This window comes from Macaca nemestrina, chromosome 1 (genome assembly GCF_043159975.1).
Source record: "Macaca nemestrina isolate mMacNem1 chromosome 1, mMacNem.hap1, whole genome shotgun sequence".
NCBI classification, from domain to species: Eukaryota; Metazoa; Chordata; class Mammalia; order Primates; family Cercopithecidae; genus Macaca; species Macaca nemestrina.
This window is the reverse complement of record NC_092125.1, coordinates 148,914,134-148,931,596: the sequence shown is the minus strand read 5'-3', so window position 1 is coordinate 148,931,596 and position 17,463 is coordinate 148,914,134. Positions and strand designations below refer to the sequence as shown.

The 17,463-nt window shown below is 37.6% G+C and overlaps 1 protein-coding gene across 12 annotated transcripts in view; it reads right to left on the bottom strand.

Annotated features, from left to right (window-relative positions):
• The window catches only part of SSX2I (SSX family member 2 interacting protein), a 54,058-nt gene that overhangs the window by 10,596 nt on the left and 25,999 nt on the right, over positions 1–17,463 (bottom strand). For 8 of the 12 annotated variants that reach the window (XR_011618336.1, XR_011618365.1, XR_011618368.1 and 5 more), the window contains exons 6-15: positions 17,020–17,155; positions 14,738–14,813; positions 14,481–14,658; positions 10,578–10,728; positions 8,588–8,724; positions 8,071–8,244; positions 7,699–7,820; positions 7,453–7,579; positions 3,909–4,023; positions 2,383–2,548 (exon numbers count right to left, since the gene is read on the bottom strand). Coding sequence is in view for 8 of the 12 variants with exons in the window: in XM_071088897.1 (XP_070944998.1) it covers positions 2,383–2,548; positions 3,909–4,023; positions 7,453–7,579; positions 7,699–7,820; positions 8,071–8,244; positions 8,588–8,724; positions 10,578–10,728; positions 14,481–14,658; positions 14,738–14,813; positions 17,020–17,155 (1,382 nt within the window). In the remaining 4 variants the exon portion in view is untranslated. The remainder of the gene's footprint in view (positions 1–2,382; positions 2,549–3,908; positions 4,024–7,452; positions 7,580–7,698; positions 7,821–8,070; positions 8,245–8,587; positions 8,725–10,577; positions 10,729–14,480; positions 14,659–14,737; positions 14,814–17,019; positions 17,156–17,463) is intronic. The other 4 variants (XM_011743049.3, XM_011743051.3, XM_071089003.1 and 1 more) reach the window with 3 other exon arrangements.

Genomic DNA, 17,463 nt, shown 5'->3' with positions numbered 1-17,463 from the left:
TAATTCGGTCATCAGAATCCCTTGCACAAATGATCAAACTAAGTTTTGTAAGTAACTTACACACAAGTCTCCTTGCCTGGAATCTAAGGCACAGCCTTTATGCAAAATTCCATTCTACAGTGAAAGAACAATGAGGATGTTGTAGAAATTAGCTACAAATACTCCTAATTATTTTGTTGTAATATTAATATAAACCGAGATCCAAAATGCTTCGGGAGCAAGAGAACCAAGTTTATCAAATAATTTAAAATGTGAAGAACCATGTCAGGCTGCACAGCTTCTCTATTAGTCATAAAACTTTTTTCTGTTTGTTTTACTCTTACGGGCTAGTTAACAATGAATAGTTTAATTCCTTTAAGCTCCAAAATTATTTCTATGCCACTGATGTTGTTCAGTGGAGCACTTAGAAACAAAAAAAAGCATGTTTATATTTGTGTACATGTATTTTTATTTTTATGCTCACTAAATGTTTACAATGAACTAGGTACTGCTTTTAAGTACTTTACATATACTAACACTTAACTTGCAACACCCTATGATTTAGGTACTAAATGCTGAACTTTATTAAACGTAAAACAAGGTCTTCAAGAGATATTTGTCAAATATTTCACAACTAAAAACAATGATATAAAAAGCTAAATATGTAAAATATATAAAAACAACTGAGACAACTATGTTATGCTATCTCTTAGATATAAAATGCATTACTTGTCAATGGTGGCTAGAATTTGCATTTGTGTCTATACAGATAGTTCTGATTGGTCAAATTTGGAAGTTTGATTAACATTCTATGTAAGAAAATACTATGAGCTTACACATTATCTTTTGATTGTAAAATAAACAAACTTTCACTTCCCATATTCAATTCATCTACTGGTCTAACTTCAAAATAGGTCCCAAATTCAAGCATTTCTACCTTCACATTATGACCCTAGTCCAAATTACCATTGTCTTTTCGTTCCCACTACAATAGTGCCTCCTAACTGGATTTCCTGGTTTCTATTAGACTCCTACAATCTGTTTTCGGCATTATAAAACAGTACTCTTTTTCACTCTCTTAAAACTAATGTTTTTTCTACTCCCCTTAGAACAATATTTGACCTACAAATGCACACTAAAATATTTTGTAAATGAAATCCCAGATGTGTTGGGGGTGGGGTGGAGAGCGAGCAGAGTGGGATTATGTATGAACAATATTGATCATGAGTTAATAATTGTTGAACCTGCGTCATAGGTACACATGGGTTCATTATTTTATCCTCTCTGTATTTGTGCGTATTTGAACTTTTACATCTCTCCATCCTCATCTCACACCTCTAGGTCTTGGTCAGCACTGCAAATGAGGTGTGTCCCACCTCAGGGTCTCTACACTTGCCTAGAGTGCTCTTACCTAGCTCTTTTTCATCCCCTCTAACATTTACTTGGAGTCCTAATCCCCGCACCTCTTAAAAGTCAACTACAACTTATAGTGTGTCCTCCTCCTCCTTTTAAAAGCTTCCTTTCTTGTTTTAAACTCCATCTATTTCATAATTCTTGGCCCAAGGGCCAGCTGGCTTCTTCAACCCTTAGTTCCACTCCAGTCTCTTAACACAGGCCGAGTTTGCTTCAAGCTCTGACTATTTTCCAAGGCCATTGTCTCCTCCTTTTAATTAAGAGCAAAGAGATTGCCACCATACTTTCTAACTTACCCCTCTGACCTTTTCTATTCCTCTCTATCTTACTAGGAATGGTCTACATGCTTTCTCTGCTTTGTTTAAAATTAATCTGGGAATTGGCGCTGAAGCAGAGTATTGGTATTATTTTAGAAAATGATATAGTAACTTGAGATAGAGGAAAATACCAAAATGTAGTAATTAAGAGCAAAATATGGGTTTCCCAGGGTGGAGAGCCACGTTTTTTTACACTGTCATCCTTGGGCACAGATTTTATCACTCAATATGAACAGGCATTTCTCAGTTCTTTGCCCTTCAACAACAATAAAATGGGCATGCCAGAAAAAAATGTTAAGATATGTACTCTACAAAAACTGTCAAAACAATATCCATCTATTTAATACAATTAAAGTACTTAAAATATTAATTCCTATAATTAAGATTATGTTCTAAATTATATCTTAAATGTGAAATAAAAAGACACACATCACATGATTTACCTCCAAGAGGACAAGGAACAGATCTACCTGTTCACCGTTGTATTCCCAGCATCTAGCACAGTGTCTTTATATACTGGACACTCAATATTTGTAGAATGAATAAATCATCTACTAAATTCCTCTCCAAAATCTCTATTGTTCCTAATACTACAGACACGCCACCTTCTCCTCAGCAGTGCAACTTTACCAATTTTTAGAAATATGTGAAAAGATCACCTATAGACAAATACCTATGTTCAGATACGCAGGAACGTGTCTGGCAAAAGTCTGAAGTGGAAGGTGAAGCAGGAAGAGATTTAGTAAGTTTAGACATGCAAACTGGAGACCCATTAGATACATTGTGAGGCTTCTTTTGCGGCTGCCTCGAGTGCACTGTAAGATTGTCCCGATCAGAACCTGTTGTAAAACAAGGAAGGGAAAAAGGCAGTACATACAGTGAGGCATTAAATATAGTGAAGGTAAATCATCAGGATGATTCATCTGCAGTTCTGAGTGAGGTAAGAGATGGAACAAATTCAAATTAATATCATTAATCTTGCTATCTTTGTTGCATAGTCCACATGTTTCAAAGGATTTTTTTTTTTTTTTCTTTTTTTTTTGAGATGGAGTCTTGCTCTGTCACCCAGGCTGGAGTGCAGTGGTGCGATCTTGCCTCACCACAAGCTCCACCTCCCGGGTTCACGCCATTCTCCTGCCTCAGTCTGTAGCTGGGACTACAGGTGCCCGCCACCATACCAGGCTAATTTTTCTGTATTTTTAGTAGAGACGGGGTTTCACTGTGTTAGCCAGGATGGTCTCGATCTCCTGACTTCGTGATCTGCCCGCCTCGGCTTCCCAAAGTGCTGGGATTACAGGCGTGAGCCACCACACCCAGCCAAAAGGATCTAGTTTCAAAAATATTTCTAGGCTGGGTGGGGTGGCTCACACTTGTAATCCTAGCACTTTGGGAAGCTGAGGTGGAATGACTGCTTAAGCCAGGAGTTCGAGATCAGCCTGGGAAGTATAGTGAAAGTTTGTCTCTACAAAAACTTTTTTAAAATTACCTGAGTACGGTGGTGTGTGCTTATAGTCTCAGCTACTCAGGAGGCTGAGGCAAGGAGGATTGCCTAAGCCCAGGACGTTGAGGCTGCAGTGAGCTGAGATGCACTCTAGCCTGGGTGACAGAGCAAGACTCCATTTTGAAAAAAAAATTCTAGATGTAAATTTTCAAAAACTTCACATTATTACAAACTCACAACAAAAGTCACTTTGGGTATGCACAGTCCCCCTCTCATCCTCACTTTGACTACAGTAAATAAAATATTAAACTTGATTTTTAGGCCAGGTGCAGTGGCTCATGCCTATAATCCCAGCACTTTGGAAGGCTGAGATGGGTGGATCACCTGAGGTCAGGAGGTCAAAACCAGCTTGGCCAATACGGTGAAAACCCATTTCTACTAAAAATACAAATATTAGCCGAGCGTGGTGGGCACACACCTGTAATCCCAGCTACTCAGGAGGCTGAGACAGGATAATTGCATGAACCCGGAAGGCAGAGGTTGCAGTGAGCTGAGGTCACGCCACTGCACTCCAACAGAGCAAGACTCCATCTCAAAAAATAAATAAATAAATAAAATAAAGTTGACTTTTAGTTATAATTAGAGAGCTCTAATTGGTGATTTCCAAAGTTCTGTATTAACAGTACATAATATTTTGTGATATGTAAATAATTTTATTTATATGCAAGTTCAAATTAAAGAGTTTATAAAGTACTCACTTCCAGAGAAGGCACTGAAAAGTTTCACATTTTCTGAGTTCTGGTGGTCAAAGGTAGTCATATTTAAAAACTGCTGCTTTAACCAACTGGCTCTTTCTTCTTCAAATGCCTTTCTCTACCATAACAAACCAAAGGAATAATGATCAATATTTCAACGTCCACACAGTTGCCATTTCACACGATTGCTCTAGCTATCTGTGTTTGCTCTCTGGCTATCTATACATACTTCTTATGTCAAATGAGTTAACCTAAAAAAACTAAGAATAATTTTGGCTCTCGTCTGTAATCCTAGTATTTTGGGTGGCTGAGGATTGGTGGAGCACTTGAGCTGAGGAGTTCCAGACCAGCCTGGGCAACACGGCAAAACCCTGTCTCTACACAAAATACAAACATTAGCTGGGCATGGGGCACAGGACTACAGTCTCAGCTACTTGGGAGGCTGAGGAGGGAGGATGGCTAGAGCCAGGGAAGTTGAAGCTGCAGTGAGCCAAGATAGCGCGACTGCACTCCAGCCTGGGTGACACAGCAAGACCCTATCTCAAAAAAAAAAAAAAAAAAAAAAAAAAAAGCCAGGCGCAGTGGCTCATGCCTGTAATCCCAGCACTTTGGGGGGACAAGATGGGCGAATCACAAGGTCAGGAGTTCGAGACCAGCCTGACCAACGTGGTGAAACCCCATCTCTACTAAAAACACAAAATTTAGCCAGGCATGGTGGTGCACACCTGTAATCCTAGCTACTCAGGAGGCTGAGGCAGGAGAATCACTTGAATCCAGGAGGCAGAGGTTGCAGTGAGCTGAGATTGCGCCCCTGAACTCCAGCCTGGGCGACACAGCGAGGCTCTGTCTCAAAAAGCAAAACAAAGCTGGGCATGGTGGCTCACACCTGTAATCCCAGCACTTTGGGAGGCTGAGGTGGGCGGATCACAAGGTCAGGAGATGGAGACCATCCTGGCTAACACGGTAAAACCCTATCTCTACTAAAAATACATTAAAAAAAAAAATTAGCTGGACGTGATGGCGGGCACCTGTAGTCCCAGCTACTCCGGAGGCTGAGGCAGGAGAATGGCGTGAACCCAGGAGACGGAGCTCACAGTGAGCCGAGATCACGCCACTGCACGATCCATCACAAAGCAAGACTCCATCACAAAAAAAAAAAGCAAAACAAAACAAAAAAAAACTATGAAAAAATTCACTTAAGAAAAAATTACATTTAAAAAATAGAAATTCATGTTTCACCTACTAAACCAACCATCACTGTCTTCATATCAATTTTAAGTTCACACGAACAATGCAAAAAATGGAATAGAATATTAGCCTAACTTTTGAACATACAAAACATTACGAAGTTACAAACAAAAGAAAAACATTCTATATTGTAAATTAGTCACTTGAAAAAAAGGACCTATGACTTCATCAAGCATTTCTCTCATCCTCCAGCCATCTACCGGTACTGGTAAGCCACCACCACTAAACCACAAGAGGGCATATGCAAATTATGTCAAACCTCCCCCTTCTGAACAGCTGATGAATCCTAAACTAAATTCTCCATCAGCCCTCAGGTCTTGCATGCCTCCCTCCTATCCCTCACTATGCACACCATCCCAGTGACCAGACGGAGAAAGATTCTCATGCAGGGAAAGGCACCTGGCAACTGGGAGCAATATGCAAAGCATCAAGAGTATCTGTTGGAGTACTGTGGGGGATATGGGCTCGGAAACAGGTAGGACACAATGCTGGTGCAAATGTTGTTCCCTGAAGATAGCTACTGATGAAACAGACATTTAGACTGGAACTGAGGAAATCCATGTCAGCTACTTAAAACAAGCAACACACAATCTTTCATTCATAAATATTGATACAGAATTATGCATCACCAAACATTTGAGAAAACTAGTAATAGAAAAAAGGTCAAGATAAATAGAAAACTGACCATGGATAACAGATAATTCAAGAGATGAAAGAAATCTTTAAAAAAAAGGTAACACATATTATCAGACAGATTAATAAACATCTGTAAAATATCATCACGCTATATAAAGAAAAGCAAAAATTAGGGACATTAGAAAATTTTAAAGATAAATTCTGAAACAAAAACTCAGTGGCTAAAGCAAATAATAAAACTGACCCTGAAAGGCCAGTTTCGTGATCTCTAAGACAAAGGTAAGAGAATATTCCAGAATTGAGAACAAAAGTCAACCTGTAGATATATATTCAGAAGGCCAAATGCATTTCTAACAAAAGTTTCAGAACACAGAGAAGTCAAAGAAGGAAAAAATAAAGATGAAAATTTCCCTAAATTAAAGAAATACAGAACCTTTAGGCTGAAAGGAACTCTCCAGACATATCCCGGTAAAATGTCTAAACTTTAAAAAAATACCCAAGCTTCCACAGAGGGAAACAGAAAACAAAACACAGATATCTACAAAGTAACACAGGTATATTACAATCAGGCTTCTCATCAGTAAAACTAAACACTAGGAGAAAGGGAATAATTCAAAGTTTTGAGGGAAAAAAATGTAATCTAAATTCTACACCCAGTCAAACCAATCATGTATGAATATATTTTTGAATATTCCAAAATTCAGAATGTTTATAGCTCATGCACTATTTATAAAAAAAATTACTCAAGAAGGTAATACAGCAAATTGAATAGAAACCCAAGAAAGACAGTAACATGAGATATAAGAAACATGGCAGCCGAATCTGATTCAGGAAATCACAAAGGAAGCTACAGAGAAAGTCAAAGAATTCACTAGATAGTGATATATCTCTCTGGGTGGCAAAGTCTTAACAATACAGAGTATTTTCTGTGTCAAAACATATTTGGTTATAGAATTATATTTACATAATTGTAATGTTATCAATTTTCTTTCCTGGTTTTCCAACTTTGAAGTCTCAAGTTTAGACAAAGTACTTATACCTGGATTGTATTGAAGGACAAACTATAAATGTGATAACAATGAAAAATAGTATCACAAACAAAAACTGCAAAGTAGGGGAGCAAGAGAGGTAGAACAAGAGTAACTACAAGAATGTCCTCAGCTTTCACTGCAGGGATGAACTGACACTGACTGAAGTTGAACAAACATAAAATGAAATGGAAGCTTCACATTATTTCCTTAAAGCAAAAAAAAAAAGGCAATCAGAAGAACAAAAGGAACAACATTATGAAGACATGAGATGTGAATGAGGAAGGGTGTAGGCAGGAGATACAATAAGGACACAGAATTCCTTATCTTTCATAGCAGAGAATCAATACACTGATAAAGAAGAAAACTTGAAATACATTAAAAGTTAAAATAGTACTTCCTACAAGAATTTCCAACAGATACTTTTAACAAAAGTTACCTCTAAGGACTGAAACTGGGGATGGGAAAGGAGGAGACTTTCTCACTTTGTAGCTTTTTTTATGAGTTTTGTTGATTTCTTTTAACTATAGTCAGACATTACTGCTACAATTTTTGAGGGGGGAATATGTTAGAAGACACATTGCTAAGTAAAAAAAGCAAGCTACATGGAGAAACCCTGTCTCTACTAAACATACAAAATAGGCCGGGTGTGGTGGCACACGCCCGTAATCCCAGCTACTCAGGAAGGCTGAGGCAGGAGAATCGCTTGAACCCGGGAGGCAGAGGTTGCGGTGAGCCGAGATCGCGCTATTGCACTCCGGCCTGGGCAACAAGAGCAAAACTCCGTCACAAAAAAAAAAAAAAAAAAAGCAAGCTGTAGAGCATATATATAACAATAGTGGACTGGGGAGAAGAGAACTTAATTTTTTTATTATACTTCCTTTTTAAACAGCAACGCAGTCTTGGTTGCACTGTCTTCTGACACCACACCTACTGACAGTGGATGAATGATGGATACCAAAAGAGATTTCTTGTGGAAATCTCTCAGCAGGAGAAAGCCAATCTGAAAGGAGTAATAAATGCTTATAGCCTTTTTTTTTTTTTTTTTTTAGTTCAGTTCTCAAATCTGGTAAGGGGAAATAATCCCATTCTATATGCTCAGCCTCTCTTTCATTTCAAATTATTTATGAGATCACCAGTAAATATTTTAGAAAATAAGTAAATAGCAAGAAACCAAAGTAGACCTTAGAAGCATTCTACTAAGGCCCACCCACCCCCAGTATTTTCAAAAGCACTACCATTATTTAAAATACCTCCAATCCCAGGCGAATAGCGGCTTCTGTAAAGCTTCGTCTTTCTCTCTCAAAATTCTTTTTCTGCTCTTTAAAAAGCGACCATTCTTCTTTGAGGCGTTCCTTTTCTTCCAACAAATAACAGTCTCGTAATAGTGAAGTGGTATCATCATCACATGCAGTAGCAAGCTGCTGCTATTAAAATTTAAAACATAGTAAGTTCCTGAGGGGCCCTGCAACACTCCAACAACTTGAAATGAAAGCAAAGGAAGGCGGGTCAAACTTCAGGGCAGGAATATAAATTATTAAGAATCCAAAAGTCAAACGAGAATTCCCATTTCCCAAAAGCTACGACCCCAACTAGCAAAGTATGGACTATTTAAGGAATGGTACACAATGTATCTGTTAGCAGGAAACGTAGACTAGAAAACTGTCAAATACCAGGGCCTTATGAAATAAAGGAATACAAATCTGCTAAGGTTCAGCACAATTCTGGCTTCTCATGGAGAACAAGTTTTACAAGGTAATTCATATTCACCTGCAAAAGCTGTTGCTGAGTTTTAATCATTTCTTTACACTGCTGAATTTCTAACTCAAGTTTTTCAGTTTCTTGTTCGTGGTCTTGTCGTGAGATAACATCTTCATCATTAAAACCTTCCAGGTGTACCTTTGAAACTAAGACAAAATCAGTAAGTTGACATAGGTTTTATAGCCACCATTTAGTTTACAGTGTTTCTACACATATCGTTAAAATAAGGGCTCTCAGAACTTTTATCTTTCTGGAATTTTATAGGTTTTCTAAAAAGTAGTTATGTCCTTTGGCTTTTTAAAATTTCATAAGCTATAACAAAATTACATTTATATTATTTTAACATTATAAAAAATTTTTAAGCAGCACAGCAACTACAGGAGTTCATGACAATTATATATTTGTACAATTTTAAGACTAAATGATATGCTTACAAATGGAGATCTATTGCCAAGATTTAATTTGTAAACCATATTTATTCAAGATTATGTCCTAATTAAAAACAGACAAAATGGCCATATTCAGAGAAGAGAAAAATAAAATCATTATGTTTTTGTTGACACTGCTTCAAAGATCAATGACGTGTCACAAATCTTGCTCTCAAATATTACATTCAACAAACACAAAGTCCAAACACACTTGCTATTTGCTAGTAGACAGCACTGACTCAAATGAACAAAATCTCGAGTATATTCATTTTGGTGTTGTAATAATAATTTTGCCGATTGCTCTTTACTACTTAACATAATGGCATTGAGTTCATATTTTGACAATTTAAATTTTTTCTTTAAATAGGCTTCATTTACTGAGCAGAAATCTTCATTTTCCTAATTTAAAAGCAAACTTTACCAAGTAGAAAATATTAAGAATATATTCATCAATGTAGAGCTATGTATAAGGAAAAAGAATAATGTCTGAAATAATAAAGTGAAAAAAGCACACTAAACAAAAATATAGGTGATATTCAATTTTTAAAAAATTTTTAAAAATAAGTATCTTGCAAATCCATAGAGGAAAGTCTAGAAAAATATACACCCAACTGTTAAGTGTTATATGTATGGAATGGAGACCTGGATATTCTACTTTATATACTTCCAAATTAATATTTTGCATTAAACATCTATTATTTTAAAAATAATTTTAAGTGAATTACTAGGAACACAGTAATCTGCAAGCATCTAGAAATAAGCAAAAAGTTCCTATCTATACTATGATAAATATTTCTTGATTTTTTGAGAGTCAGTAAAAGAGACTCAGTTTTCTCTCTTTTTTGGGGGGGAACAGGTGGTGTGTGGTTACATGAATAAGATCTTTGGTGGTGATTTCTGAGATTTTGGTGCACCCATCACCCAAGCAGTATACACTATATCCAATGTGTAGTCTTTTATCCCGGCTCAGTTATCTTTATTCGATTGTATACTGCATCCAGAGCAGATGGATCCATGATGTCCTCTTTTCAAACATTCACCCTGAGACCAAAGTGTATTTTTCTCAGTGAGGTTCAAACCTCACATCTAAATGTATGTAAAATCTTGGCTGTGCACTGTGGCTCACACCTGTAATCTGGACACTTTGGAGAGACCAAGGCAGGTGAATCACTTGAGGCCAGGAGTTCAAGATGAGCCTGGCCAACACAGCGAAACCCCATCTCCACTAAAAACACACCAAAAAATTAGCTGGCTGTGATGCGCGCCTATAGTCCTAGCTGCTCAGGAGGCTGAGGCAGGAGAAATCACTTGAACCTGGGAGGCGGAGGTTACAGTGAGCTGAGATCGCACCACTACACTCCAGCCTGGGTGACAGAGCAAGGTTCTGTGTCAGAAAGTAAAATAAAATAAAATGAAAAAATAAATGTATGCAAAATCTTGCTTTCAAACCACCAAACTGAAGTATATAGTACTTTAGCTCTGAGCCTACAGATATAGCTTTCTAAGTGACTGAAAATCAACACCTTACCAAATGTCACAACTCACTTTACATGCAGAGAAGCAGTGGTTACCTTGGTTATCAAGTTTTTCTACATGACTTTTCAAAATTCTCCACTGTTTTCTGATGCTGTTTGTAAGCTGCTCTCTCACAGTTTCACAGGAAAGGTCCCACATGCTCTCTCTGCTCAGTTCCCCGGCATCTTCTTCAACATCAGAAATAACCTACAAGTGGAGAGAGATGAAGAGGAAAGGCTACCACCTTACAATGGCTTTAGATGCTCAGGCAAGTAGTCTTCAGTTTGATTTCCAGAGGGAGCCGCATCCGAAGCATTTCTGTGCTGTGTCTTATGCACGTATGACCCAGTATTTAACATAAATGTCTTGGAAAAAAAAAAAAGAAAAAGACAGAGACTCCTAAATTCAGCTCGCTCTAAACCTGAATTTGAATCCAAATACAGTTAATGACAAGAGTCATGAAGCTGTCTGAGGAGATATCAATAGCTGTCTAATGTGTTGGATGTTTTCACACGTTATTTAACCCTCAGCTCATTACAATGTAGGAAAACTGAGGCTTAGAGAAGCAGCATTACAACTAAGAGGCAGAACTGATATTTGACATTAGATCAACTTGTTTCTAACCCTAGGCTGCTTAAAGAAACACATTTGTGAAATAATCTCTGAAGTACTTAATAGAAGCAACTGTTAATTCTATTTTCCTCATGTACTTTTGTATACAACTGGAGATATTTTTCTTTGTATTCTGCCAAAACATGAAATCATAAAGAAGTAGCAAACTTTACTGATATATGATCATACAGAATCAAAGCAGGATAAAGAACATGGGGAAACAATACTAAAATGGATATATGTCATAATAACCCACATCTACATAAAGTAGTTCTAATTTGTCATTAATATTCAGGAAGGTAGAAAGATACGCTTCACTAATTTGAACAATAAAAATCTTGCTGGGGTAAAAAGGAAGACAAAAGCTGAAAAGAAAGAAGGGCTGATTTGACTGCTCTCACATAGAGATCAGCAGATTGAGGGAGCAACTGAGTCTGAAGAACTCTATCAGTAGTTGAGGTCAGCAACGGCTAGTAGAGGTCAGGGATTCAGAGGCAGAGCAGACAGGGGAATGGCCCAGGATCTGGCTCATGGTGATTCTAGCCCCTTCTAATCCTCAAAAGCTACTTGCCAGTAACTGTTTCAAGGAAGCACAACTTGTCTTCTGAACATTTTAAAGCCTATTAGAATACTACGAATCTGTTAGAAAAATTATTGGCCAGGCGCAGTGGCTCACACCTGTATGTAATCCCAGCACTTTGGGAGGCCGAGGTGGGCAGATCACAAGATCAAGAGATCGAGACCATCCTGGCCAACATGGTGAAACCCTGTCTCTACTAAAAATACAAAAATTAGCTGGGCGTGGTGTTACATGCCTGTAGTCCCAGCTACTCAGGAGGCTGAGGCAGGAGAATCGCTTGAACCCGGGAGGTGGAGGTTGCAGTGAGCCAAGATGGCACCACTGCACTCCAGCCTGTAAACAGAGCGAGACTCTGTCTCAAAAAAAGAAAAATGAGTAATTATTGCACATTTCTCAGATTGAACAGAACTCTGTAACCACAAAATGAAAATAAAAAATTTGGCTGGGCACAGTGGCTCACACCTGTAATCCCAATACTTTGTTAAGGCCAAAGTGGGATGACTGTTTAAGCCCAGGAGTTCAAGACCAGCCTGGGCAACAAGACCCTGCCTCTAAAAAACCAAAAAACAAAACAACAAACTCATTTTACCTGAATTTTTGGTATATGTTTTAGCTACAAGTAAGTAGGTCAAATAATAAATGAAACCTGGATGCTACCTAGGCATTCCAACATTACATCTTATTTCTCTTGCTATAATGCTTCAAAAATCTTTCCCTACAAAAATGAAAGAGAAAAGGGAGCTAGAAAAATGGATCTTTTAAAACTAGAAAACATATTCAAGAGATCGTTGTTAGTCCACTTAAACATCTGAATTATGAAGAATTATACAGGATACTACCCACTGGCTGAGTAATGGGGGTGAGGAAGGTTTAATCACTGGAGAAAGATCTCCCTGATTTGCCACATACTTTTGCTGACTGAAATCTGGTGATGAGACGTTAAGGTTGGACCAAAAACTGAAGACGCTGCAGGAGTAACGGACACTATGCTAACCTTTAAGAAGTATTAGTGAATGTTAAGAACTGACTAGAAGTGACAGAGTTTGAGATAAAAAGGTTAACTACATATAAGAGGTCAAGCAGGCCTCAAAATGGAGAATGTAAAAGATATTCGGGAATTCAAGACCAACCTGACCAACATGGAGAAATCCCATCTCTACTAAAAATACAAAATTGGCTGGGTGTGGTGGTGTATGCCTGTAATCCCAGCTACTCCGGAGGCTGCGGCAGGAGAATCACTTGAACCCGGGAGGTGGAGATTGCAGTGAGCTCAGATGGTGCCACTGCACTCCAGCCTGGGCAACAAGAGCAAAACTCCGTCTCAAAAAGGCCTGGCGTGGTGGCTCACGCCTGTAATCCTAGGACTTTAGGAGGCCGAGGAGGGCGGATCACGAGGTCAGGAGATTGAGACCATCCTGGCCAACGTGGTGAAACCCCGTCTCTACTAACACATACACACACACACACACACACACGCACACACAAATTAGCCAGGCGTGGTGGCGGGTGCCTGTAGTCCCAGCTACTCGGGAGGCTGATGCAGGGGAATCACTTGAACCCGGGAGGCAGAGCTTGCAGTGAGCCAAGATTGTGCCACCGCACTCCAGCCTGGTGACAGAGCAAGACTTTGTCTCTTAAAAAAAAAAATATTTTTTTTAAAAAACGTTAAGGAATAAAAAAGAAAAGGTAAGTGCTGGGATGGGTTTATCAGCTGGACTGATGCGTGATACCACAAAATAAATAATCCTCAAATACAGGTTTAAAAAGTAAGTTCTGGTACCTTGCTGTTTGTTAACTAGCATTTTCCATCAACATTATTTTCAGATTTTAATTACTAATGTGAACTTGCTGAAACCTAAGATTTTAACTTATATGTAAAGCAATTAAGTAAAATGAACTTTTCACCATTATGTTATTTTTTTTTTTTTTTCAGACCTCTGCATGTATTACTCCCGTTCTCTGGAATGCTTTCTCCATGTTTGTTTGGTTTTTTTTAACCTCAAAAATACTTATTTTCTAAGAAGCAGTGAAAATGTCACTTTCTCTGTGATGCCTTGATTGCCATAACTGTTCTGCACACTGCACCACCTTATTACAGCACCTAATAATGTAATAATCACGTCTCCACATCTGTCTCTCCCAAAAAGAGCTTCTTGAGGGAAAAAGTCAAAATCTTTTTAGCCTTTCCTTTCCAGAGACTAGAACATAAAGAACACTCAATAAATTTATGAACTGATTATTTGGTTCCCAAAGTTAACGAAAGTTTCACTCTGTGAAAAGTAGAGTACTTAATACTAAAACAACTGAAAGGATATTTGACATAGTGGTTATGATCGTGAGCTTTGGAGCAAGGCAAACTTGGATTCAAACCCTAGCACTCTCACGTGTGATACTGGGCTACTAAGTATTATGCCTTAGTTTCCTTATCTATAAAATGGGGATATTTATAGTATCTAAATCATCAAATTATACGAAATATTCTCATATGTTACAAGGAATATTATAAAATGAGACAATGCTCATAAAGCACTTCTTACAGTGCTTGACATGTATTAATTTCCTGGAAAATCATCTGCAGCATTTTTCAGGGAATGTCTGAAAACATATAGGAACAGGCTTTTTGGTTGTCACGGTAACTGAAAGTAGCATAGCAGTGAGTGTTCTATTCAAAATACCAATAGTGTCCCCATTGGGAATGCCTATCACATGTTTTAATTATTCTTATTAGCAATCTGAAGACTATATTAGAGAGGAAAGAGCCACTTACAGTTCCTGTACTATCATCTACTCTTTCTCTAGGTTTCTTCTTTTGGGGAGAAAGAAGGGAAATCATTTCCTTTTTCATCTGTTGAAGAACCTTCTTAAGTTCGGCATTTTCCATTAGGATTTGTTTCTGACGATATTCATAATCATTCAAGAGAATTTTATACATTTCATCTTCATTCCTAAGAAAGAAACTGTCAGTATGAAAATGCAGGATAGAAGGAAGTCTGATTACATTTATCAATTTAAACTGGACTTTACCTGGCTTCAGTTTTACCAGTCCTCCAGGAGCCTCTTTTTCCATCAGCTCTCCCAACATAATTCAAAATGTCCATAGCTACAAACATGAACACAGAAAATTAATTCTTACCATACATGCTTAAGCGTCTAAAACTCTAATGCACTCTATACACATAAATGGTGAAAGTGAACCTGGTATATAGGTTAGGATTTAGGCTTAAACAGCCTAATTTTCGAGTTTCTAGTTCTACACTTGGAAGCAATGAGATCTCGGCACATTATTTAACTGCTAAGCCTGTTTCTTCTTGGACACTGGGAATAACAAAAGTATCTACCAAAGAGTTGTGAAGACAAAGAAATAACTGTTAAAGCACCCAACACTGTAGAGTGAACACAGTATCTGGCGCACGGTAAGTACATAATAAATGTTACTTTATCACTATTAATTTCATTATCAGGGTCGGCTGATAATCGCCCACAGGCTGGCTGCCTGATTTTGTAAATAAAGCTTTATGGGAACACAGCCACATCTACTTGTTTACATACTGCCTATGGCTACTTTTCCTGTTATAATGGCAGAGATAAGTAGGTGCAACAATTAAGTTGTAGATCCCGTAAAACTGAAAATGTTTACTATATGCATCTATACAGAAAAACTTTGCCATGCCCCGTTAACATTAACATCTTCAACTTCATCAAAGGAGTCAAAGCCCCTGGTAGTAGTAATATCTTCTGCCGCAGGTGGACATGGAAACATTTGGCATAAGAAGGAAATAAGAGTAAATTATTGTAATCTTAGAGTTAATAAAATCATTATGAAACTGTCACTTCTGATTGGACCAGGAAACAGTTAGGCCCCTATAATGGAAGAGCTCTATTTCCAGAACTAAATCCTTAATAAACTTCTCTGTGTTACATTTTATACTTTCAGCATTTCGGCTGGGCGCGGTGGCTCATTGTAATTCCAGCACTTTGGGAGGCCGAGGCAGGTGGATCACGAGGTCAAGAGATCGAGACCAAGGTGAAACCCATCTCTACTAAAAACAGAAAAAATTAGCCAGGCGCGGTAGTGGGCGCCTGTAGTCCCAGCTACTGGAGGCTGAGGCAGGAGAATGGCGTGAACCCGGGGTGCGGAGCTTGTAGTGAGCTGAGATCACGCCACTGCACTCCAGCCTGGGCGACAGAGCAAGACTCCGTCTCAAAAAATTAATAATAATAATAATAAAATAAAATAAATTTAAAACAATACTTTCAGCATTTCATCCTGCTTTTTAATTGTTTTTCCTTCATGAATGAACATGAGGCTAACTAACCTTAAAAACCAATGATTCTCCAAATGAGTAAGATTAACTCAGGATACCTAAAGCTTTCCAATCTTAATTGCATATTACTGAATCTTCATTTCTATTTTTCAATAATTTAAAAAATAAAGTATTCGGCTACCTCCAACAGCTCTGCTGTAGAATGACAGCGATGTAGTCAACACTAAACTGCTTGCTGACAGCAGGCAGAGTGTACCACATGACAGCCTGAAACGTATGCTCATCGTCTGTTTTTCAAATCTAAGGTAAGACAGTTTAGGGGTGTCATGGTATAATGTATGTTAGAGGACTACATATGGTCACTTGGAAACCACTCTTCAATAAATAAATACACACTTCTTGTGTCTCGTATTTATACCAGGCCAGCAAAACTGTATTGTAAAGATCTACTTTCATATTTCTTTGCTTTTTAATTTACACTATCTACTTGAAATTATCCACATATTTGGATGAAATGGTTTAATGTTTTGAAAAAGCCTACTATTAGCAAAAAAGTATACTTTAGACACACACACATGCCTAACTTTCAAAGTCCATCCTTTTGACTAGTTTCTCCAAAAATGCACAGCTAAACTTATTTAAAGGAACTCAAACGGACATGAACGATTTGGTCTGATGATAAATTTTATGAGGTTTACTCTATTTTGACACTCAGAAACTGACCCTGATTTTTAATATTATCAGTTCTTTGATATGGAAAATTAGAATGTCCTCTGGCTTAGTTTTTCTCTATGGATTAATTCTACACTGGTCATGTTAAAAAACACATGTAATTAAATAAAGCAAGGCAAAATGACTTATTTTCCACTAACCAGCTGTCTAAATTTTTTATATAAACCACCACCACCGAAAAGCAATTGTATAAAGCATGAAAATAACATTTCACGAGTTACTGTGTTCAATCCTTTTACAATTATTTCTAAGCATAGTATTAGCTGATTTATTCCCTTAGCTGATCTTTGCCAGCTGCCAGCTGTTTACCTATTTTCTTATCTTTCTTGTTCATAACAAGTTGATGTAGACGTTCCTTCAGTTTATTATATTCACGCTCTTTTCTCTTCATATCATGATTATACTGAGTAGCTCGACTTGCAATGATATTTTGTAATTTTTGTACCTGAAAAAGGCATTTGCTATTATAAGCCCAGTTACAATTCACAAATTCAAAAGAGAAAAATCCTAAAATTCATCTCCCCATATAGGTTTTAAAATCCTAGGATGATTCTTCCTTATTTGTAACCAGTAGAAACCACTTTTTAAAATATTATATGAATCATATAAAGCTTAATTCTGAAATTTCTAGAAGTGCTAATTTTCTGAATTATCTCCTGTACCTTTTACCTTACATATAGACTCTGAACATTTGAAAACCAGATATTCTTATGAAAGTATTAAAATGATTAAAGCTTCATCTGAGATAAACTG